This window comes from Cuculus canorus, chromosome 19, assembly GCF_017976375.1.
Source record: "Cuculus canorus isolate bCucCan1 chromosome 19, bCucCan1.pri, whole genome shotgun sequence".
NCBI lineage: Eukaryota > Metazoa > Chordata > Aves > Cuculiformes > Cuculidae > Cuculus > Cuculus canorus.
In genome coordinates this window covers 7018342-7043841 of record NC_071419.1, presented here as the reverse complement: position 1 = coordinate 7043841, position 25500 = coordinate 7018342, and the positions used below count along the sequence as shown (strand labels likewise).

Below are 25500 nucleotides of genomic sequence, written 5' to 3'. Positions count from 1 at the left end.
AAGTAGAGTCTTTCGCAGACAAGACAGGAGGGCCGGTTGGTTTGAGCAGCGTCACCTTCAGCCAACAGGAAAATAAAATCCTATTTTTGGAGAAGGATTCTGTTGGCGTGAAGACCTGCCAGGATTCCTTGGAGCAGCAGCTGCCAGACTGCCTCCCTTACTCCATCAGGGAAAGTGTTTTAAACTGAATCAGATGTTGTACACATACAACACACCCACCAACATGCGTACACCTGAAAAGGCCTTGGGGAAGCAAAGGACTCGGTGCATCTCACCAGTCTCTCCTTCCTTGAGGACAGCTGTTTCCAGGGACAAGAGACAAGAAGAGGTGGTGTCTGCTTGGACCTGGAGCAGCCTTTTGGCTGACAACAGCAAGAAAGGGCAAGCTGTTCTATTTGTTTTAAGCAGAGGAAGAAAGGAAGGGGAAGTGGAGGGGGTTGTAATCCCCTGATGCAAAAGGAACTGGTTCCAGTGTCTGTCTGGGTCTGGTTGCTCTCAGCAGGAGTATCCCGGCATATGAAAGGATGCCCTTTGCAGGGAGTGTGGATGAACGGGAATTAAAGCTCTATTGTAGGATCTCAAAAACAAAGGTTTAGTTACTGATTCAGCTTTGGACTTCTCAGAGTTACCTGGGGAAAATTAGCTTGCATCTCTCTCTGTCTCGTTTCCTAAGCTAATAGTGGTTCCTCAGCTTCACCGAGTGCAGTGAGGACAAACTGTGCAACAGCTGTAAAGCTCTGCTTGAGTGGGGACAGGAGGGCACAGAACTACCTGGATCTTGCTTAGTGCAAAACATCTGCTTGTATCATTTTTCTCCATCTCCTCTTCAAGCTTCCTTTTGCTGCTTTCATTGAACTTCCTCAAACAAAGTGAAATCCATTCAGCTGGACTTCTTTTCTGCGCCTTCTCTCTATTTCTCAGCTGTAAAGTAGAGCCAAAGTTTTGTCATACCTGACTTCAGCCACCACAGAGGAGCACCCTGCTGGCTCTTGGCCAACAGAACTTCATAGTCAAGCGTTTTCCTCCTCGGTCTTCTACCATTAGCTGTCCTTTTCTAGTTGTGGTCCTTCTCTGCATGTCCCCTCCCTCCCACAGATCAGGCAGGGTGCGTGGGCTCAGTATTTTTCACTGGAGTGCTTTTCTTTGCCATACCAATTCCTGACCATAATTTCCAGGGACCAGTCTTCCCAGAAAAAACAGCTGCGCCCTGAAAACCAGAGGATTTTCTGTACCAAAAAACCCCTCTGCACTCACTTTGAGAAGGTCAGGAGACTCTGCATGTGCTGGACTCTTTAATATCTTTCGCAAGTCTCCTGTAATAGGCTGCCAGTTGCGACTTTCCTTGTCCGCCAGCACCATAAAATGACATTCCAGCCATGTGTTCTCCCTCAGTTTGGGCTCCTTGGGCTGCTGAAGCAGTGCACAGGAGAGGAGGTGTAGTGTTGCCTACAGGAATGAAACAAATAGGATAACCAATCTGCTTGTAATTCCTAGGCTGTTTGTTTTAGTTGAATAGTGCTAGTTTTGTTCCTAGGGAATATCTCTGTCCTTTAGGCTCAGGCAGGAGGGGAAAGACACTGAAAAAAACCCAGCTTTTACAGACACACGAGATCCAATAAATTAGAATGCTGTGGTCACTGGAACTGTTATTGTGGTTTAAATTGCTACTGCTTACCCCATGGAAAGAAAGTACTTTCTTTTTCATTAGGGGATGAAAAGATTGATCGTTTCCTGCTGTGCACAGGACTGTATTGGGAGAACTTTCACAACCTGGTTTGGGTCTTTGGAGGCTGTATGGATGCTGAGATCTTCTCCTTTGTGCCACAGCCCCCAGCCTAGTCTCATTTAATGTGCAAAAGACTTAATATTTGTGTTGCCAAGCTTGAATATTGGGCTGGGATGCCTGGGGTTAGTTGAACTGAAGCTGCTCTTTCCGTTTATCTCCTCCTCCGAGTTTGATTTACTGCCTGGGCCAAAAAGCACCAGAGGACCACCCCTCAGCCCAAAGACCTGTGAGCCTAGGCTGGGAGGGGGGCTCGCTCCAAAGGAGCCGATGGCAGGCTAAAAACAATCAGGTGTTGTCTTGGGCCTGGCTCTTGTAGCAACAGTGTCAGTCCACATTCTTCTGGTTTTTTTCTCCATTTCCTGCCACTTTGACCCTTTTTCACCTGCTATTGAGGACAGGCAGAAACCTTTGCTCTGGCAGGAGCCGTGTTGTGCTGTGAACAGGTTTTACTGTTGAATCTATTACTTATTGGGTATCATTGGCCAAGTGACCACAGGTACTCGGCTCTCTGCCTTCAAAATAGGAATAATCTACTTTTTTTAAATACTTGGAGCTCTACTGTTGGAAACCTTGTGTAAAAGCTAAATTAACTCTATTACCAAGTGCCTCGAATCTGCTATGTCTTTATCTTTAAGCAATGAGGTTAGTACAAACAGCTAAGGCATAAAAAGAGATTGACAGGAAACATATGAATTTAAATAGTTCCTTACCTGGACACGTTTATTCTGGCAGAAGAGTGCTTTGCTTATATCATGTTGGAAGAGGTTTAAACCAAATTTAGAAAATGCTCTTAGTCTGGACCAAACGTTCATCTAGATGATATTACACTGCTGTAGTTGTATCTGATGTACTTGTATTATTCAAAGTAGAAAAACCTTACCACATTAGCAAGACATTAGCATGACAGAAGACAGTTCAGCAGCCCCAGGGCCAGGCTGCTTAGTGGCATCCATGGTCACTCTGTGCCCAGCCCTGCCCTCTAAGAAATAAAAGTTGTAGTTGGGGCATTTCTGGAGGCTGTGACTGAAATCTGAAGCAGTGTACGTACAGTATCACTCTATGCACACTCATATTTTCCTTGGCAAGTTGCATGACTGTAAACAGCAAAATATTCCAAGGCAGTCTTTTTTTTTTTTACTTTCTTGCCGGAGCAGTGAGGTTTTTTTCTGCATATGTCTGTTCTGATCTTATTGATTCAGCATGCAGCAGGATTATTTTTCCCCTTTTTTCATTAAAGAAAATTGTAGCCCCCCTGCGTTCTCGTTATATTTGACGTCTTTGTCTCTAGATGGCACAAAGCTGTTTCCAGTGGTTGTTTACCACAGCTTCTTGGCATGTGCACAGGCTTGAAGGATGTAGTGCCCAGCTGGAAAAAGGCAGACAACTCCCATTTGCAGTGATGTCCATAAAACAGAAGTATTGAATCAAAGCAAGTAAGCGATAGTTTGCATCTGTTCATGACTCTGTACTGAATGATGTAGGGAATTGGTACAGAGGAGGTGAAATGCTGGCTTTGAAGTCAGTGGCAAATTTTGGTTGTCTTAGACAGGTGTTCCATCTCTCACCTGAGGTTTCATCTTTTTGCCTAGTTGTGTTGACCAGGAGTTGTAAACCCTCAAAGTTGAAGGGAGGTCTTGGGTGACATCTTTGACTGCAGACCTTCCCGCTATGGTTTTCCTGTTTAGTTTGCTGTGATCATTTCAACTTCCAGTGCTGCTTGATGGGTTTCTAGATAGCATGTTGCTATGGGCTGTGACATTTATCTTCCCTCAGGTTTGCTTTTTCAAGGTAACCAGTGTTTGTAGCGTACAGGTGTTGTGACCCAAACTGGACTGTCCAATCAATTTAAGGCATATATTTCCACCAAGGAATTAGTCTCTTACAACAGGGGAGCAGGCAGGAAGGGAGAGCATCCTTCTGGCTCAGCAAGGAACATCACCTCCATCTGCTCTACCCCTGTCTCTTAAGCTCTTAGCTAGCCCAGAACGTGTTGTGCTTTGTGTCTCATGGTCTAGTGAAGCCACAGAAGAGTGTAAGACAGTTTTACTGTCAATCCTACTCTGAGTCAGAAGTAATACACCCACTAGTAGTAGCAGCTTGTTGGTGTCTCTGGAGCACGTCTTCTGGTGTAGCCTCATCTAAGCAATACTGCTTACTCTCCAAGACTGCTCCACTGTAAACAGAAGAGGGAGCAGAGGTGACTTGAGCTTTGCTTTGCAAGTTCCAACTCTGAACTGAAGCCCTCTGGGAAGGAATCCTTTTATATGCAAATATATTACTTAGTTTTCCATCCTAATGGCCATAATCAGAATAGCGTGGAGAATGAAGCAGGATTTTAGCTCTGGCTAAGTTAACCGAGTCTAGGAGTCAGAGCTGGGGTTAGGCTCTGCGTATGCTCTGTCCATGGGTTGCTCCTCTAGCAGACAACAATTTCCATTTTGGTTCAGAGTCAAACGAAGTGGATGCTGTGTCATGTTTTATCTCACTTCGTCTTAAGGGACATGCGACAAAAAGAAGTGGAGAATCGCCTCAAAACACCTTCTGCTGCAAAGTTCAGAGTAGCCCTGAGGCCACTGATGTTTGAGCTTGTCCTTGATAGCTCTTGGCAGTCTGATCCATGCCAGTCCTTTGCTGAATGAAGTTCAAGCTCAGGGGAAATTTGACTCCAACTCATCTCAAACTTGTCTGCTTCCTCCTTGGAAGTGTAGCGGTAGTGACTAAGTGGGTTCGCTAACCACAGAGGCTGTGTACCCCTCTGCTGAGCTATTTCTGAGAGAGAACGGGACATATGGCAAGCTGCTGTACGATTTGTTTGTCCTAGGGAATTGAGGGGGCTTAGGGGAGCACAGGGTCAGGCTAAAAGTACGAGAGAGAACGTGTCACACCACGATGTTCTGGCTCTGGCTCAGTACCTCCACTCCCTTTTCTATAATTGTTTGAAGTCTTCCAAATTTGTATCGGATATAATGAGATGATGAAGAAGTCTTTTGTGGTGACTTTTTCATGTAGTAAACATGGTCTTTCACAGCTCTGGGGTGTGGACTGTAATGAGCTTGGAACTGTTTGTTCCTCTGGCAAGCTGAAAGGTCGTGAATGCATTGGAGTGAATTCACTAGGCATCTTTGATCAGCTCCATTAAGCATCTGCATGGGCTCCAACAGGCATTACGCTATTCAGCCATCCTATGAGAAGGGGATATTGTTAAAATGATTGTGTTAGTAGACAGGATGAAATAATTCAGATTGACAATCCTTTTTTTGAGGACAGTCATTGCAGTGAGGCTTATAAATTCTTCCAGAACGTAAGGGATTTGGGATTGACTTTTAAGCAAGTATCCTATCAGTTAGGGTATTTCTTCCTGAAAGAGGATAGGTAGCACTGTATCTTTAAATACAGAGTTTGAACTTCTGACTGTGGGATTATTATTTCACGTATCAACCACACAACATAATCTTCGGGGCTGCATATTCCTTCTTGGACGTACTGGAGTGTTTGGGTGAACCAAAAGGAGGACAGAGGCACCGATTTTCACACCTTCTCTTTCCTATGCACACTTACATTGTCTTTATACACGGTGCTTCAGAAGCTTTGCCTGCCAAATGAAGCACACCCAGGGCTGGTAACTGGTGCTAAGAAAAGGCAGAGCTGACTGAGGTATGGATGTAGCCTGCGAGACAAGATTTGAACAAGTCAGATCCAGCAGCCTCAGTATAGGGTGCTTTTCATAGCATGGCCAAGGAAAAAGCCTTTCCATCTCCTCACTGATTCTTCCTCTCAAGATTCCCGTTAGTTAATGTGCTGGGTCTTGTAAACGGTACTTCTGGTTACCTTTCATTGGCCCCAGGAGAGAGCAGTGAATCAGAGCTCTCGGCCTCATAGGGCTTCTCACTGTGCGGATGTGCTGGTGGATCAGGAATGGTTTGCATGAGAACAAGCAGGCTGGATGGCCCAAACTCCTGTGTGAGCTGCTGTCTTCAAAAGTGCTGCACTGAGGGCAGAGCTAGCAGTTTTTAAGCTGACTGGTTTTTTTTTTCAAGGATGCATCAATAACTAATACTCTTGTTTGCCTCCTCTCCTCAGGGTTTTCCTGGTGACTTTGGGGAGCGAGGACCTCCAGGCATTGATGGGAACCCAGTAAGTAGATAGCTTTTTTTCTTCTTTCTTTCTGTTGCACCACGTTGTATTGCATCGTGCGAGTTAGAGCTGAAAAACGCTTATAAGCTTTGGCGGCTTCTAGAATTTTGGTTTTGTCCCTCCTGAAAAGCAAATGTACATCCCTGCCCTGCTCACGCATGCTTCAGATTCCCACGTTCAACTCAACATTCTGTAGCTGCCAGGTCATTCTGTCTCCATCTATTGACTTTCTTGCGCTTTGGTTTTGGTAGATGCTTTCTCATCCTGGGGATATGACTAAAAGAAAAATCAAGGGAGAAAAGGCAGGGGTGTTGCTGCCGATGAGCAGGCAGTGGTTGGACTACGTTGTCTATACCGCAGGACCCGACTCAAAGCCTGTGGCAGCTGCAGGAATCACCTTCTTGACTAATGTGCTCTGGATGAAGCTTTGTATGAATATAGCAGGGAGACATGGGATGTACCATCATGAGGCACCACAGATGGCTACTTGAGTGCACCCTGAACCCTCAAAGGAGCAGGCCAGGTACTCAGTTGTGAAGTACATACAGGTCTGAAGTACACAGAGAAGGAAGCATGGTCCTCTCCTTTTCCCCACATTTCGTTTTCTGATGCAGGTTAGCAAGCTGATACCATTTGGTTTGCCTCTCAGTAGCCTCTAGAAGTAAGTTTCTAAAGTACTCCAAGCTCAGTATCTTTTCTCATCGGAAGTGAATGTTAATACTAGTGCAAGGAGTGCTAAATTCCTCGCTCCCGTCTCTGGGAGCACTGCCCTGTGCCTCAGCCAGCCCCAGCCCTGCAGTTGGAGAAGTCTCCAGGCTCCTGAGTCCTTGGCCTCGCTCTGGTCTTCATTTGACCCCTGTTGGCTTTCTAAGAATGAGATGTATCTCCTGGGAATTGGGTCAGGATGGTCCCAGAGACTATTTAGGCAGCTGGATGCCGATAAGGTTTATTTTTCTCTGCTCTTGTAGCACTTAATACCAAACAGTTGAGTATGTGCTTTGTTTTCCACTACTTACAAAACACATCTTTGTGGATTGCAAAAGTTCTCAGATGTATTAATTATTCTAAATTGTTTTCTGAATGGCTTTGTTGGTTTTCCCTCAACTAGCATGTGAGCAATACTGATTCATCTTTGAAATTCCTGCTGTCTTGATTATTCACACATAATCACAGTGCTGCTTGTGGTGTCTGATGGAATGATTTGTGTGAAGTAACCCACTCCACATGTGTTTTCGAGTTCCCATTCATCATATATGCAACATAAAAGTTATTTTCACAAGCGACTCTAACCAGCAAGCCAAGCTCAGCTACTCTCCAGCCTTTGTGGGAATTCAACACAAAGAGTCACAAATGCAGTGAACTGAAAGAATTAGATTCCCAAGGAATAATTCTGCAGGAGTTTTCCCATCTTTCAGTCAACTTAAGCCACGGGTCAGAGCGGAATGAGTAGTCCCAAAGTGGAAGACTTTCTAGATTGTATTGCTATTTCCAGCCAGCCCACCAGGAAGAGCAGAGGTCAGAAAGACTTTTTTTTCCAAATAACTTGTTTTGTTTTCTTTTAAATTTGGACGTTGTTTAAGCCCCATTCAGAAGTTGTGCTCAATGTTAGCTGAATGCCAGTTCCCAGAGCATCATAGAGAAGCAAATGTCCTTTCCGTTAATTCATCCAGAAGGATTGCTCTTCTTTCATCTTATCAACGGCTTTTGAATATTAATGTGTCTTGGAGATCGTAGAATGAAAACAGACTGTTTCGGCTGACTTAAAGGGAGGTTCACAGGGTCACAAGTGGAGTCACAGACAGAGAAAAATGCCAGAAAGTCTGTTTGCGGAACACACAAATGTGCCAGCTTTGCTAGGTGGAGTATGCAGCTAAACTGTGGCAGGCAGCCACAGGTCCTGAGCTGCTCCATCCTCCGTTTGATCCACTGAGCACTTACCCTGTTGCCATCGCATGGGGATGGCTAAAGCCAACAGTCTCTAATCTCCTTTCTGTGCCCTCCAGACAGAGCAAAGACTCTTCCAACCGCAGGGCCCTTTTTCCCTCCTACTAACTTGCTGAGAACTGTTGAGCCATCACATTCCATATCCCCGTTCCCGGAGTGCTTTAGCCACTCCAATTAGTCACTTAATCACGGGAATTAGACATGGGAAATAGCTGTTGATTCATCTCCTTGTCTCTTGTTCCAGTGCCCGGTTTATGCACTAAAAAAAGGAGACTAGAACCCAATTTCCATTGCAGGTTAGGGACCAGCATGTCGTTACTGATAGCCAGGAAAGAACACCTATAAGTCCTCCATTTCCCAAACCAGGGAATGGCTCAAATTAACAACTCTCCCAGGGAAATCTACCTCCTCCTCTCCCAAGAGGAAATCACCTTGCATTAGACATGAGGCCATGTGTTTCCACATTTACTCTTTCTCCTGAGGAAATACCCACATGACACAACTTGGAGATCTAAGCAGCCCCTCCTGCAGCTGGAGACAAGAGCCAACTGTCCACCCAGTCTTCATCCCAGCCACGCTCAGAGCTTACTTGGAAACCCAGGCCAACATGCAGCTCCTGTGCTAAGCCTTCCTGGGGATATTCCCTCTTCTTGCTGAGCCTCATAATGCCAGGCCTCAACTAAAAGCTGGAAGCCAGTCTTATTACAGTAGCTCTGAGGATGTAAAAATCCCACCCGTGAGGAACAATTGCTCCACAGATGTCCCAAGTATGCAGGAAAGGAACCGTCCATAAAAAAAGCAATCTTAGGCTGGTGGAGATTATGAAACGCTTTTTGTGTGTGCTTGCCCAATAGTCCTTTACTCCACTTCCCATAAAATAAACACACGTAACCCTTTACCCAAGGAGGCTGAGCACATTTAGTCATGTTATGTCCCCTTCTCTTTCATTCTTTCACTAGGCAAATCTTTCCATAAAAGGGGAGCTTTATTGCGCTGAAGGGGACTCCACCAGATGTGCACCATAAACTGAGCTGGTCTGTCAAAGAAAGTAGCCAGCATGATCCAGAGCAGGGGTAGTGTTTTCTGAGCCAATGGGAAGTTAAGTATTTCCAATGCACTTGTTTTGAGAGGCCCTGTTGGAGATGGAGGTGTGCAAAAGCAGGTCCTTGCCCTGACAAGCCACTCACTGTGAATATGGCAAGGGAGCAGATGATCTGCTGGGGGAGACACAGGGACAGGCTGAGCATCACATAAGAGTTGCTAAAGTACTTGGGGACCTAGACAGGTGATTTGTGTGGGTCTGATACAGCTTCTGTGCTGCACTTCTCCTAGAAATGCCATCAGGCACCTGCCAGTGCTGCTGGCACCTGTGTGACTTTGGAAAGCTGGCACAGAGGGAGTTTTTAGTGAAGCCAAGAATTCAAACTAGCCCCACAAACCCAGGCAGCAGTCTGTCCCTCAAAATGGTGCACTCTGAGGTGCTCTCGGAAAGCCTCTAAGAGGAGCTGATGCTTTCCAGGATGCCCTGCTTGGGAGCAGTAAGAGATGGCAAATGGGCACAGAGCCCAAGATGAAATCTCTGCAGTCCATCTCCTGCTTTCTGCAGTGTGATTAAAAGTGATTCAGCCTCCAAGCAAGCACTGGGTTCCTTGCAGAGAGCTCCCTGCTCCAGGGACAGAGGTGCTGAGATGCCTCCTTGCAGATCAGCTGCAGCCCAAAGGATAGGGGCTTTTTCTGAAAATTAAAGAAACAGCTAGTTGATGGTCTGAGCGTGAGCCCACGTGGATGAGGCTGAGTGAAGAGGACTCTGCTGGTTCCCCACTTTTAAAAGAGGAGGAGCGGCCTCAGAGCACCCTCTGTGCCAAACACGCTCCCAGGGCCCATCAGCCACCCCTGCCAGCTGGCGTACCCACTCCCCAAATTACCCAGTTTAACTTTCTTCCAAGTCTTCCTTTTCTTATGAGTTTTGTTTGGTTTTTAATCACTTCTGAGAACCTCACCTTTTCAATTGTTACGCAGCAGCTTTCCTCTCCTTCTCACTCTAGCTTTGCTCCCTCGTGTCCCTTCCCTACTCTGGTCCCTCTCCCTGTCCACACCTACATCTCACCTGGAACAGGCTCCCACCCACTCAGTGAAATGCGTCTTTTATCCAGACTGCTCCTGCGACGGGAAGTCAGCCTTGTAAATAGCGGCTGAACAACAAGCAGCCCTGTGTGTGGAGAGGCTTTGGAGCTCACTAAGATGGAAGCTCCGCATTACTTCAGCTGGAGAAGGGGCTGTGAGGGCAGCGGAAGGGAGAAGGGATGGTCTTTTCCCTTTCCTCAAGTTCTTGGAACGCTGAGCTGCCTCTCAGTCTCTGTTTGCCTACAAAGCGTCCTTAACCATGTTGGTTTGTCTTCTCTTTTAGGGAGAATTGGGAGCCCCAGGTCCTCCTGGAGTTGTGGGACTCATTGTAAGTACAAAAACAAGTGGAGATGTGGCTTCTCGGGGGCCTTAACCCCTTCAGGCTGCATAACTACACACAGATTTTCTTCTTCCTGTGGCAGAGCAGTGAACAGAATGAGTGTTTGCATGGGGGAAGCGTAAGATATGGGGGGAGAGGAGGTTGCCTGACAGACGGGGAGGTGGAGAAGGGCAGACCCTTTTAAAGCAAAAGGGAATGGATTAAAGGTTTGCTGTAAGTGCCCTTATTCCTAGATAACTTGCCCTTTTGATAACATTTACAAGGGTATTTCTCCAAAGATGCAATATTTATTCCACAACAGGATCTGTTGCCCCTTAAAAAACAAGCCCCTGTAAGCAGTGAACTAAGGATACAGTTCTTGCTCACTGGAGAGACCTTGGGCAGGAACAGCCTGTCCTCTGGGTATACAGGAATTTTGCATGCACTCTTGCCATCCCATCACTAATCCAGGTAATTATGTTTAGAGCCAAATTCCGTGCTTCATTAGACTCTTCCCCATCAGGAGATAAATGGCTGTAAGGACGGGTGGCAACTCATCCTCTGGCAGCTGTGCTGGGGGTTAGTGAATGCCCAACTTAACATATTATGGTTTATTTTTAGGTCTTGGTACTTGTTTCAAGTTATTTCCTTCCGTGCACAAAAAGTAGTAGGTTCTGTTAGTACTACAGCATTCCTGTAAAATTATTCCTCCTGAGCTATGAGAATCTGTGAAAACTTGACTTGCAATGAATGGTTTGAAACCTTCCCCTTTTGCCTCTCCATTGTTTAAATTATAGGAGTGTGTATGTCAGCTGAGATCGAGGCCTCGATTGCGCTAGAGCTTGCACAGAGAGCACCAAACCCAGAAACCTTAGGCTCTATGCGGAAAAGCAGAAAACGTGGTGGAACAAATGTACCTATCTTGCATTTGGGGATTGGGGCACAGGTGGATCAAAGCTTCAGGAAGCTTTTCATGGAGCCAGGAAATTAGGTCTGTGTTCCCCCTTGATAGTGGAGATGGAAGGAGGTACTCTAGCCATAGCAGCAGAAAGGATGTGCTCCTGACAAAGAGCTGTAAGAGGAAAATTGTCATTTAAAAGAATCCAGTTGAAGGTATTTTCCAAATTGAATCATATTTCTCCTAGCTTTTGGAGAAAAGTCTCTTCACCTGGTCGCTGTTATCTCACAGAGATTTGTTTGTCGGAGGTGAAAGGTCAGATGCAGTAAATGTGATTAAGACCCTTTTAGAGATGATCGAGTCAGAATGCTGCCTGTCTTCTCCTAGCTGGCCCAGCCAGTGTCTTGCTCTCATATGCTTGGGATAGATCGCAGGGGCCAGGAAGGGTGGGTTTTACCTGGAGCTGATCTGAAATGAGGACGGGCCGTGTGTGGTTTCTAACCTGCCTTTGTGGTCACGGTGGCTTTGTCTCACACTGGCTGCAGCTACCCAAAAGGTACCAAATACCATGTGAGATACAACTAAACTAGATTCATCCTGAACTTGCCCAAGGTCTGGCATTTCACATCCTAACCCAGGATTCAGCTCCATCACTAGATATCTGGAGTCTGTCACTTTCTCTGTCTTGATCCAGTATGTCATTCTCTACTGACACCCCAGCTTCGAATGTTTTTGCTGGAAAAGGGCAAAACCTACAGTTTTATATTTGCTGCTAAGCCTAGTCTGTCTTAAACTTTAAATATTTCTTCTCCTTTCCCATCCAGACAAAGAAATCGTCATCCCTGTTGTAAGCTTCTTCCTAGCTTTATTTTTAAGGCAGAAATTGGTCCTTTGCAATGCTGTTTTTTCAGGAGTCACTGCAGTAGTAGCAATTAGCTGCTGTCTTTCCCAGTTAGCACTGCTCTGAGCAGATAAAAAAAATCAAACTGAGATTCAGGTCAAAGTGGCTCAGATCTTGTCTTCCAGAGTAATATGCAACTCTTGAATTCAGGATGCTGAAGCATCTCTAGTAGGATTGATCTAAGAGTGACCTCCTCCATCATACTGGGGAGAAGGGGGCACACTCATCCTGCCTTCAGCTCTCTGCAGGACAGCACCAGCCTCATTCCTGCAGCACAGGGTTCCCGCTGCAGGGCCAGCGAGAAGGCAGCAGGGTGTTTGCTCCAGGCTGGCTCCCATTCAGTCGCTTCCTTTCTTCCCAGCTACAGCCACCCCTGAGGGACCGGCCGAGTTCCTGGCTATCTCCATGCACCCTGCAGGTGTTGGCTTTGCTGTTTAAGAGAGGATGAAGAGCAGAATTAAATGTAACTCAAGCTTCTTGCTCTTCTAATTAACTGTGCGGGCAAAGCTTTAAGTAAATGCATTTCTACAAGAAGCCTTTATGCTGTGAGGTATGAAAAGGGCATCTGTTCAGGCGACTGCAGCCCAGCGCTCCCAAAGTGGCTGCAGGCCCGCGACTGCCGGCCAGAGAAGCGCTCCTTCAGCAGAGCCTTCGCTGTTTATTTACACATTGCAGGCAAGGCTGGTGCACCGTATCACTGACTCCCTTCATGGGCAGTCAAAGCCTGTTTAAATGTCGTCCACTGAAGGCTTTCGTTTATATGTGCACACACAGGTTCTCAGAAACCATGAGCTCTACTGTCTTCCTGCACTACACTTTCTCGTACCTGTCCCAGTAAACGATGCCGTGTTGACTTCTCACCGCAGCAGAATGGCCGCACTGATAGGACACCTCTGTCCTTACCTCCTCTTTTTTCTCTTTCCTCCCCATATTACTTTTTGATATTAGACCTCAGTAGCAGTCCAAATTTCTTGACTCTTGCCTTTTTTGTTGTTTGGGTCTGTGTCCTTTCTAAGACACCCTCAGACTCCCTCCAGAGAATTTGGAAATATTGTGGTTGATTCTTTCCAAGAGCATGAGTAATTTCAACAAGAATAAATACACTCCATGATTGTCTTACATCACCTCAATATTTTAGTGTTTCAACTAGTGGAAGAGGGAAATTAATCCATTCAGAAGTTAGCAAGAGCACACATAAGGATTTTCTCAGATCCACCATGGTTTTTTTAATTATTTTTGCATTGTTTTGCCATTAGTTTACTAGTCTGAATTCCTTATCTAGTTTTTAAGTGAATCCAGGAACACAGGCTCCTGCTTTAGGAGCTTGGCCACCCTTCCCAACACCCAAATCTCCCGTGCCACAGGAGCGGGGTAATTGTGCGTCATCCAGGCATCCAGCCCAACCTCCTCGATCGCCGTGGCCGCGTACAGGGGAGCAGCACGATAGGGCCAGGTGAGCTGGTCATGAAGGACAGCTCACATCTCTGGTGGGTAGTGACAAGCTGCTTTGTGCTGAGAGCAGGATGCAAATAAGAGCTGCTCTTCTTGCCTCATGTACCAGCAAGGCAAACGCTCTACATTTCTTCTACTACACATTAAAAGTCCCTTAACTTGTGCCAGGCTGCTGCTTCTGCTGAAGTCGGTGGTGCAATTCTTATTGATTGGGGTATACTGAGGGACCAGATAGGAGAATTTCACACCACATGCAGGTATCTGTTGGTTTTGCACCTAATGACTTTATAATTATCTTTCTCTTACTAGGGTGACATGGGCTCTGTTGGACCGATAGGCTATCCAGGACCAAAAGGCTTAAAGGTGAGAGAATAACTGAGCTGTTCTTCCATGTCACGGCTGAAGATTATTCTGCTTCTCACTTGGGTGATGGTAGTGGTCCTGAGAGAAGGGATGGATGGTACTAATGCTTGTCCGTTGACCCACGCACAGGACTGTTTAACGCAACATCCCACTGGAGGTCTGCAGTAGATGCGAGTCACTGGAGAATCCCAAGGATATTTTCCCTGTGCACCTCCAGCCCACAAAGGGTGTTTAAAGAATGTGTGACAGAGCATGCTTTGGGAGCAGCCTGGCATTTGAGCTTGGGGCTGTGCCACCGGCGCTATCAAGGACATCAGTGTCACACACCTGAGCAAGTCTTCACAGTGGCTCAGTCTCATTCTGTACTTTCTTTTGTTTCAGGGGCTGATGGGAAACCCCGGAGAACATGGACTGAAAGGTGATAAGGTGATCTGAATACTCCCTTATTGCACTGTGTTTTGATTTTGCATGTGAAAAACCCTTTTTAGTTCTCTTTCTTATTCAGCCCCATGGTACTGGTTCTGTCTGACTCTTTGCTCCCTTCCTCCCATTCTCTCTACTTTCTTGGCACTCCAATTTTTTTGCCCCATTCCCCTTTCCACAGAGCTCCAGTGTAGGTCAGTTATGCCCAGATCCTCTTTAGAGCTTCTGTTTCGCAGCGATGATGATGGTAACTGTAAGATTATCTGTTTTTTCACTGGGCTTCTATGTTTCTATGTTGGTTGTTTGGGGAAACCTGTGATGTGACAGAGCAGCACAGCTCACTGGCTCAAGCAAGCCAGCTGGATCCCCAGGAAAAACTGCTGTGCGTTAGGTACGTCTGCTCCTGTTTGGAGGCTTACCTCAGTGCAGCTTCCCGTCGAGAGGAAATTGCCTTATGCCAAACTGATATAAATCACTTCAGAAAAAGAAAAAAGGAGAGGGGCATTGATTGCAATGATTTAGTGCTGCTGGCATAAAACCACGCAGCTTGGGCTAAATCAGCATGAAACTGCGTGTGTAAATGTCTCACTGTCATGAGAACCATCCTCCTACAGATATTTGACCATAAGGTTTATTTAGTCTGAAAGAGTGGGAGGTGCAATCATTTATTGTTGGCTCTCATTGCTCAGGAGGGCAATGGAAAATGACCATTAAGTGTATTCTCCTCCTTCTGTCTGATGTTTTATTCTTTTGTTAGATGTTTGCTTTTAGAAAATGTTTTATTCTTTTGTTAAACGTTTGCTTTTAGAGAATGATTTAGCAGCCCAAAACTGCACACAGGGGGAAGTAGTGTCAAGCCAGTTGATTCCTCTCTCCTTATATTATAGCAGCTTTTTGCCAGGGCTCCTGTGTCTGCAGTTTCCATTTCTCTCCTGTATCACCTTTTCACTTTTGTAGAGAGGAGGGACAGCATAAGGGAAGGACTTTTTGTTTAGGAGGGATTTAAAAAATTGTAGCTGGTTTCTTGACTCAACACTAATCCCCAGAACCCTCAGAGTTATGTGTTTACTTATTGGAAGAAAAGGTTGAATATCTTAAGAACCATCAACATTTAAATCATTGTTTAGCAAATTTTACTTTCCTGGACATTACGTTCTCATCACTTTATAGACTGCTGTGTTTATCCTGTGTTTCTTGAGCCACTACTTCCACCGTAACCAACTGCCTTGCAGCTCTCCCTGGGATTATTCTTACAATACTCCCAAGTGCAGAGTTATCCACCCTCCCACAATAATCCCATGCTCAGTCTTGCAGTTTACCTCCTAAGGTGCAGGAAACCTTTTCTCTCCCTTCCTAGCTACCTCTCGCCCTGCATTTTCCTTGGACAGAACAGATTTCCTGGCTTTCATTACAGTCCTTTGCTAATCCAAGATTGACAATCCATCCCTCGTGTTCCAGCATCCTCTGTCCCTAATGAGTTTACTTTAGTTTGAATATACTGGGTGCTATCAAACACTCAGATCAGACCAATGATGATTTCAGGATCAGAGAGGGCTTCCAAACAGTTTATACATATCTTTTCCAGCAGTCCAAGAGCCAAAGGGTTGGGAAACACAAGGTAAAAGAAAATCAGACCTACTTACGCATTGATGGCCACAATTCTCATCTGCTCACGTAAAGGCACGCAGCTCTGGTGCTGTGGTTTTTAGCTGAAGCATCTGAGTTTGCTGCATCTGTTTATATGAATGCAGACCAAGTTCCTCAGTTCTTCTTACATTTGGGGAAGGATTTGGCCTGAAATAACTATATGTTTTGTTCAGTTATTTGGTTTTCTGATTTGGTGGCCTTGCTGGTTGGTCCAGGTTATAATACACCCCTTCTCCAACATATCAGAAGTCTACTGCATTCATTTACTTCTTGTTTCTTTAGTGAATGGCACCTTCAAGCGTTTTAATTTTTTTTCACTCTGATTTGGTCATCATGAGCAAAACCACTCTTGCCTTCTTACAGCTAGTTTACATTTGTGTTTTAATTGTTTATGCTTTGGTATGATTGAGAAATATAAATTGTCTGGTCTTGCTGCTTTTTCTCAGTTTTATAGTAGGGGAAAAACTCTGCCTTCAAAGAGTTTGTGGTCTAAATGTGCACATGGTAGAAGAAGGGGACATTTATGCCCTTCGAGTTACATAAGGGTTTCTGAGTCACAGAACTGACTGAAGAGGAGGTTGCTAGAGGTGGGTAGTACACCCTGGCCTCTTGGACCCTCTCCTTGACAGGATCATCTTTCCTCTTGCTGCCTGCCTCATTTAAATGAAAATGTTTTCCATTTAAGCCTTTAGGAAGAAGCTGAATCATAAATCTTTCTTTACCCTCCTTTTTTTTGCCACATGCTTTTTAATTGATGCTCATCTTAGAAATATCTGATATAAGAAAATCCTGTATATAGGAAAGTAGAGGCAGGATCTCTGTATTCACTTACTGCCTGGTTGAGCTTGGGTCACAGACCCTGCCTAGAGCAGAGGGATTGACTCGTTCTGGAGGCTATGTTCTGTAATCTCTCCCAGTCGATGTTAGCTTCTGCTGCTATTGCTATTTTTAGGCTGTGACATCTTATTTAAAAGCTTTCTCTGGTGACTTACTTTTTGTTTTCTGTCCATTAGATTTTGACTTCACTGTAACCCTCTATTGTCTTCTGCAGACAAGCTGTCTTACTGCTGTGACCAGAAACATAAGGAACCTCCCTGATTCTTATAACTATTTTCTATGTCTGTTGGCTTGAAATTTTGCCTCTTGTCATTCTTGAAACACTTCCAGACTGCATTTGTATGCAATGTGCCTCTGCAAAGAATCGTATTCCTAGCTTGGTCACTTCCCTCTCTGCTGTATGTTGATGAGGCAATCACAAGGGTGAACTTGGCTAACTAGTTGGGGTGACAGTTTAGCCACCATGCAGCAACCGTTTCCCTGTACATCGGTGTGGCTCAGGCACACCCATCCCACTTTATAAGCATATGAGATCCCTAAGGTCCCTTTTGAAAAGCAAATTATTTCAGATTTCCAAGCTTGTTCTGCTTTCTTGCAGCGCTTTCACTGAGAATGCTGTAGGAGAAGGAGCTGGTGTGCAGAGCCGATGCACAGCCTGTACGGCAGAAAGCAATGTTAGAGTCTGGGAGTACTGTTTACACCCCAGATTGTGAACAGGGTTCAGAAATCAATTGAAGGCACATGGTTTTCCGTAGGGGTTGAGCTGCCGCCTGCCAACTGTCCAAGTATTTTTTCTGAGACTGTAAGTGGGCGCCTCAAATGGCTCATCCATCTCTGAAAGACCTGAGCCGTATGCTAAGTGGGTCGAATATGCAAGATGAATGAATCCAGGTGCTAAGCAAGCACAGATGACACCCAGGCTCAGTCAACAGTAGTTGTCAGCCTTACTAAATATGCCCATTCCAGCAGCAAATCAACACCTTATACCAGAGAGTCCCAGCCTACTGAAGGCTGAATCTTATATGAAGATGTCAGCTGGATTCCTGGAAAGCAGTTTCTAATAAACCCATTTAGAAATGGAGGCTTTTCCCAAAGGGATGTGAAGGATTATTGCAGGAGAACTGCAGTAGTATCCTGCTGCCTGACCAGAGAGTAGGAGAATAAATGTACTGGTTCTCCCCTCTGCTCCTCCACCATGGTTTTCAGAAAGCCGGTAAATGTAGTGTTAAACTTTGTACTTAAAAAAAGGAAAAGCCCTAGACATTTGGCAGCATCTGAAATGCTGGGTCAGCAGAGAGCAGCAAATCTAACTGCTCCCTGATGACAGTAATCAGTAATATTTCATAATTAGTAATTCACAGTAGATGAGAGCAGCCCTGAGGGCCTCACACCTTCTGTCTGCCGCCAGTTGTGGACTAGCACAGGTCTGAGGGGGAATAGGGATTTCAAGTGTCCCACATTCTCCCTGACAAGGGATGGTCTCTTTCCTCCTGTCATAGTTCTGCAGAACTTGGTCTCTTCAGCACAACCACGTAGACTTGCGTGTGCCCTGCGTTACTCCACGGGGCTGTGGGAGCAGTCATAGGTACCGGCATCACAGGGGAGCACAGCTCGCACTGCTCACGCCTGGTGTACTCCATCAGCCCCAGGCTGCAGTTCACATTGCTTTCCTGAGAATGTGTTGGTGAAGATTTAATTAGATGTCTGCAATCTGCTGTTAAACCCATCTGTCTCAGTCGCAGTCTATGTGTGTGGTCTTGTAACAGGTTTGCCTTTTTGTAGCCGAGGAAAACTCCCTTTACTCAACAGCAGTCAGATGGGATGCTGATAGAACTTAAGCATGATGACAGGGTGGCTGGACGGTGCTCGTGGGCAGCGGGCATGTAACTGAGGCTGTCCCTTCCACCCACCTGGGAGAGAAGGTCCTCACTGCAATGCTGTATCTTTCAGAAATGCTGCTACCATTCCGCTTTGCCATGACAGGAGTAGGAATTCAACACTGAGAGGGTTTTCCCCTTCCATGAGAAGGTAGCTTTCTCTGGGCTTTGGACTTTGAATAAGGCAACATAGGAAACAATATTCTACAAGGTGCGGCTCATTAATGCCAAATGCACGCATCATGTGGTGGAGGCCAGGCATGAGCATCCCCCTCCTGCCGCAGAAACCACCTTTTTGTATCCAGCAGCTAGACAGGCAAGTAGAGAGCACTCAGTGCTAGCCGCCAACACCATCTGCATCCCCCGTAAAAGCTTGACACCGCAGGATTTAATGACGTTTTTTAAGCTTCAGTTTTCCCACAAAATGGGTCATCCTTCTGTTTCCATTTCTATGTGTTCGTGGAGGCAAGGAGAGGAGGCAGAGAGGGTTGCATCAGCTCTTACAGGGAGATGTGGAATTACTGCATAACCGTGGGATAAAGAGTGGTCTTGAGAAGACCATGTGGTGTGATGAGCACAGAGGAAAGGTGAAGGAAGCGGAGGAAATCTGAGCTACTTGTTCACATAAAGGAGTTTTATGACTGAGGACATCTGTAACTTGTGAAGGACACAGCTCAGTAAAATACCTCTAGTAGATCTGCAGTGTTAGCTTCCTTTGTATCACTAAGCAGAAAGTCTTAAGAAAAGAGATGTCCAATTGAGAGCAAAATGTGGTTTTTTGCACAGTGACATCCTCTGCATTCTACAGACAGCAAACCCACCTCACACTTGGAAATGCATCCCTTCCCTCCCAGCCCCATTGCGGTGCAGTGTGGTGCTAGGAAGGCCTCAGGGTCTCTGAAGCTGCTTTTCTTTTTGTAGGTGAAACATGAAACAGGCAATATCCCAATGGCAGAGCCTGTTTGTAATTTCAGATTGTACATTCCTCCTCCTCTCTGTGAGCAAAGTCCTTGCAGCCCCTTTTAATCATCTTGGCATCATTCTTTTTTTTTTAATAACAAACATGCCTGACCTCTTTCCTCCTTATTTTTTCCCTCATGTTAAGGACACACACCTTGAGTAAGTTCCAGATTTACCGCACTCAGGGCAGGTGAAAGGGGACGCCCTAACCCTCAGTTTGGGTTTAAGATATTAACGGCCGTTGCAGATGGATCATTAATGCTCTGATGTTTTGCTGGGCTATTGCAATACCATATGAACATCTTGTGCAGAGCCCAGCTAGAGATAAGAGATGTGTTTCGTCTTTCCTGCTTCCTTTTTACCCTCTCTAATTCCCATTTCTCAGAGCTGTTTGAAAACTCTTTTCTCTGTCGTGCAGTCGCTACCCCACTTTGCTTAGAGGTCAGTGCTGAAGGTTTGTTCCTGCCTTTTGCTATGCTCAGGAAACACTTTTCTTATTGTAGTCATTTCTTAATGCCCAAGTATTTCTTCCACAAGAGCATTTCAATTGCCACTTATACTGTCCAGGTAGAAAACTGCTTAATTATTTAAAGATCATTTTTGACCAGCATAGGTGACAAAGACAAGGAGTTTTCAGAGCAAATCTCACTTTTTCCCTGCTGTCTTTGGCAGGAACCAAAATCAGAGTTGCCTGCTGATTTCAGTGTTTTAAGCCTTGGGGCTAGATAAAATAATTTTAACATTCGGAGAAGATGAGAGAATTCTGGCAATGGCAAGAAAACGAGCTGGATCGTACGCTAGTTTTTTTGCCACCTCTATTGTATCTTATACTTGAGGCTGATCCGAACTGAAGCTGTGCAAATAGCTGATTGTTTCCATTTGGTTGCATTGAATTGCTCAAAAAAAAACCCAAAAGAAAAGTTAAATGGAAAATAGCTTAGATGAAGCAAAACGTTGGTTGTTTGGCTCAAATTAAAATATTTTAGGTTAAAAATGAAATGAGTAAAATTAATTTAACTTTTTTTAAGAGTAACATTTGTTTTGCTCTATAAAAGGTTTGTTTTGAAGATGGTTCAGTGAAATGTTCTGGGAATATTTACCAAAACATTTAAGCAAATTTAGCATGAATCCATTAAATGTTTCCATCATTGAATCTGCATAGTTCTTTATTATTTCTTTTCTGAAATAGTTGTCTCCAAGCAGTATTTCCCAACTCAAGCCTTAACCATTCACAATTTCATTATCCCCTGCATGTTACTGACATAGTTAGAATTATTTCAGCTCTCTGATAACAAGTGGGTGGGTTTTGCTTGAGTGAAAGTCAACTTCCTCTGTCAGCTCTTTGTAGACTTTGGCTCTGTAACAAGAGTCCATATGTCTTCCTTGTGGATTATGTTTAAATATATAGCTCTCTGCTCTTGTATGGATTGTTCCCTATTAGGAAGCCAAGCTTAGACGCATGTGCAGTGCACGGGACAGAGTTCGTCTAATAGTTATTTCTGTTGGGTCTTGTCGTTGTACCAAGTTTTTAAAGTCGTTCTTCCTTTGACTTCCAAAGAAGAATTTTCCATTCTCTGCCCCATCATTGACTCATCCGTTGTTTATCTCTGAATAAATAAGGTTGGAAGGACCATCATGAGGTCATCTGGTCCAACAGCCTGCTCACAGCATGGCTACCCACCACCTTTAAGAAAACTTTCAGGGATACCTATTTCTACACAGAGTCAGAATCTGTTAGGATAGTCCAAAAATGGGGAAGAAAGATAGCTTAGCTAGGAAATATTGTCAGTGGTGGTGTGATCAAAGACAGAGTCCCCATCCCAATGAGCACCTGGGGAATCTCAGCTTAAATATTGGCAGTGAGATAGTACTAAAGTAGGACTAGAAGTAACTCTTGTTTTCTTATGGAAGAGGTTTAATCTTTGATGCCAGCACCTTGATATGCTCACAGGAACCTTGGGGATTGTTTGCTTTTTTGTAGAGCCTTATGGGAGAACAGATCCATTCATTGAGAACTAAACTAGCTCTTCTGTTCAGCTGAATTTTAACACTTCGCCACCTTCACGGTTGCTGTTAGCCAAAGGAACACAGTCTCTCTTCTTGCAGCTTTTATAGAAACACAATGCTTGGGAATTCATATTCTTCTCTCTCCTGCAGTTTCATTTCTTACTTTAGAATCAATGTTGGGAAATACATACTTCATTCAGGAATGTTGTTAAGGTTAATATGATCTACAGTTTGCCAGTAGTTCGGTTTTGAATGGAGCTAGCCATGAGATTTCTGCTGTACAATCCACAATTTAGCTTCTACCTGGGCATTTTGGCCATGGCTGTTGCCTGTTTTAACTCTCTGGTGATGTGTATCCAGGGTGATCAGGGAGCAGCAGGTGTTCCAGGAGATATCGGCTTCCAAGGAGACAAGGTAATCGTTATTCTTTTTCCATAATTTTTTTTCCCTTATGTAGTAGCACGTGTGGCCACCAGCTTTCTGAGCTCATCCTAGGCCATGAGGAGCTGGAACTAGCTGTATCCTGCTGCCAGGTTCCCCTCTGTGCATAGAATCATTGAATGGTATGGGTTGGAAGGGACCTTAAAGCTCATCCAGTCCCACCCCCTGCCATGGGCAGGGGCACCTCCCAGTGGATCAGGGGCTCCAAGTCCTATCCAACCTGGACTTGAACCCCTCCAGGGATGGGGCAGCCACGACTTCTCTGGGCAACCTGGGCCAGGGCCTCCCCACCCTCACAGCAAAACATTTCTTCCTAAGATCTCATCTCAATCTCTCCTCTTGCAGCTTAAAACCTTTTCCCCTCATCCTACCCCTGCACTTCCCAAATGTCTCATTTGGGGTGCACTGCACCTTTCTAAGATTCACACCAATATATGGTTTTCGTTGTTACTCATAGTAAAAGCAGTTCTACTGGGGGCTTTCTATAAAAAGTGGCGTATCTTCAAGCAGAAACTAGAAGTGATGGGATGGGATTGACGGGGATATGTGTGAATGTGTGTGGTCCAGTGGCTGCAGACTCAGAGGTTTTGTCTGCTCAGTGCAGCAACTTAAACCTTGACCCAGTGAAGCACTTAACACTGTGCATAACTTCTAAGCAAACGACTTCTCCCCTGTGACTACAATATGACACTGACTTCAGCTGACTAACGCTGCGCTTAGCCCTGCACCGGGGCCTACATGGCTCTGAGCCACCACTTACTGCAACAGCATTTGTTCTTCAGGGCTAAATTCAACCCAACTTTAGCAGAAACATCTCGCTGACATTACTACAACTGTCCCAGCTCTTTGCAGGGCTGAATTCAGCCTTTAGAAAGTATTCCTCTCTCCGCTGCAGAGGAGTGGGAGCCTGGGGAATTGGTATTTTTTGATGCTCTATTATGTTTCCTGAAAAAATGTGTCTGTCTCTCTCTCTCAGGGCAGCCAGGGTTTGCCTGGGGTCCCTGGGGCACGAGGGAAAGCAGGTCCCCTGGTAAGTAACCAATCATCCTCTGCTTCCTAATCTTCTCTAAAGGTTCAATGCCCAGCTGGAAAGACAGCTTGGCCAGGCGTGAGCTATTCCAAATGGGAAAGCCAGAAACCAGCTCACTCTTCTCTGTGTTTTTCTGATTTCTGTAGGGAAAAGTCGGTGACAAAGGTCCAATCGGGTTTCCAGGACCACCCGGCCCTGAGGTATGTCCCACCACCTCCTTCTCGCATCTCCTTTCTTCACTAACTTCTGCAGCATCCTTTCTTCAGCAAACCCACACAATAACACCTCTCTCCTGTCTCGTTTTTCCTCTGCAGCAGCAGTTATTCGATGTCTGTAACTTGCCTCCCTACTGAGAATCAGCTCTCTGATAAACATCTATGTGGTATTTGAAGACTGTTAGAGATGCTTATCTCCATTCCCCACCGGAGGTTTTTAGCTCTCGAGCCGTGTACAGACAGGCCTACACAGGGTTTTGATTAGGAGACACATGCATAGAGCTGTTGCTAATTTGTATGGAAAGCAAGAGCCAAATGCTGCCTCCCACACGGGCACCCAGCCCGACGGAGGGAGAGGACGGCTGCCACCGCTGCTGCTCACCATGGCACCTGAGCTCTGATACATTTACCAGCCCAAAATTGATGTGTCCTGGGATCAGAGCCTTTGCTAATGATGGGAAGGGGGATTGCTTTAGGACAACGGGCACTCCAGGCCTGCAGAAATGCTGGGACAGAAAAAGCTTTCCTGTATTGTAGGATTTATTTAATGAATTGAAACCCACTTTTGTTCAAAGTTAGAGATGGAACAAACTGTCCATCATACACCCTCTGATCACTTTGCGCTCAGATTTCCTGATCTCCAGCTACTATTCCAAGCCTTTTTCTTCCCGATCTTCCAATGCAAGTCCTGTACGTAACAGCTTATTCTGCTTATGTTCAGAAAGGTCAGGCCCCTAAGATTGTCTCTAACCTGGCAAGAGCCCAAGGCTGTCTCCCAGCCACCAGCCAGACTCTGTGGACACAGTTTTTTCTACTCACTATGTTGCTCTCTGGCCTTTGAAGTCATTCTTCAATGACTTTGCCAGGACAGAATGCTCATTTCTTGAATCTTGCATTTTGCATCTCGCTTTCCTCTTACCTTCCTCTTTTCAGCGTAGGGCTTCACTTCTGTGCTACGGTATGACGGTATATGAGTGATGATGAGGTAGGGAGGATCAAGATGGATTCATGACCCATTCTGCATCTCATAGTTTCCTGGGTTTTCCCTCCAGTTTTTGCCATAGATATTGTGGAGGTTTTTTTCAGTTTTTCCCTCACAAAATACCATTTAAAATAGAAAAAGACCCTTACTGCCCTTACTAATAATAATGTCACAGAGATGCCTTAAATGCAAAATCAGCTTCCCCAACACATTGTCATTTTTCTCCTTCACAACAACTCGACAACATCTGTAAGATGCTAGAGAGCCACTTCCAGCACAACTAATGGTCTGTTCTCCCTTCATCAGTGCTCTGGTATTTTGCTGGGTCTGGAAGGGCTCTCGGTCAAGTGCTGCCACTTAGCAATCATTCCTCTTTGTTGCTATTGGAAATAACCACAGATTCCTTTGTTTCCTCAGCAAAAGACTGGTGGGTGGAAAGGAGTCACTGCCTGGCTGAAGGCAGCAGCTAATGAGCATGTCAGCACCTTTCCTAATTCCTCGCCTGCTTCCCTTTGTCGCTGAGGCATTGCAGTTACTTTCTCGGAGCAGTGAGATTATGCGCTGACTCATAAAGATTAATTAAAACCCAAACTGCAATTTTTAGCTGTGTGATGACAGGGAGGCCCTCACAGCAATAAATCTTCCAAGAAGATGGACCTATAGGGAACTGCTGGGAAAGGCTGCTCTTGAATCAAACCGATAGCGCTGCTCCCATTGTCTTGCTTCATTCCCTCTAGAAGCCGCGTGCTGGTGCACACATGGACATTGCCAGCATGTGACAAATGTCTCGGCCCTTAGCATTTAATTAGAAGTCTTGCAAAGGCTGTCCTATGAACCCGGCTGCAAAAGGCCAGCTATGAACTCCGACTATTTCACTTTTTTTTTTATTCAGGGCTTCCCAGGTGACATTGGCCCACCAGGAGAAAACGGTCCTGAAGGCCTGAAGGTGAGTGGAGCAGAAATTGAAGTTCTCTGTGGGGTGGGAAGCAGCCAGGGAAAACAAAGTAGTGGGAATGGGGGAAAAAGAAAGCCCTGGAGATTCCTAAAGATTGTCCTGGCCAGCGTTTCAGCTTGGTCTGTTTGGTTTGAGGTGCCTCCAAGTACGGGGTTTTCTTTTTTCATTTTTTTTTCTGTAACAAAATTGACATTGGATGATGTCC

The 25500-nt window shown here is 45.3% G+C and overlaps 1 protein-coding gene across 5 annotated transcripts in view; it reads left to right on the top strand.

The window, feature by feature from the left end:
- The window catches only part of COL27A1 (collagen type XXVII alpha 1 chain), a 213406-nt gene that overhangs the window by 111374 nt on the left and 76532 nt on the right, over nucleotides 1-25500 (top strand). For all 5 annotated transcript variants that reach the window (XM_054084105.1, XM_054084104.1, XM_054084103.1 and 2 more), the window contains 8 exons: nucleotides 5867-5920; nucleotides 10272-10316; nucleotides 13868-13921; nucleotides 14303-14347; nucleotides 22033-22086; nucleotides 23090-23143; nucleotides 23290-23343; nucleotides 25233-25286. In XM_054084105.1, coding sequence (XP_053940080.1) covers nucleotides 5867-5920; nucleotides 10272-10316; nucleotides 13868-13921; nucleotides 14303-14347; nucleotides 22033-22086; nucleotides 23090-23143; nucleotides 23290-23343; nucleotides 25233-25286 — 414 coding nt within the window. The remainder of the gene's footprint in view (nucleotides 1-5866; nucleotides 5921-10271; nucleotides 10317-13867; nucleotides 13922-14302; nucleotides 14348-22032; nucleotides 22087-23089; nucleotides 23144-23289; nucleotides 23344-25232; nucleotides 25287-25500) is intronic.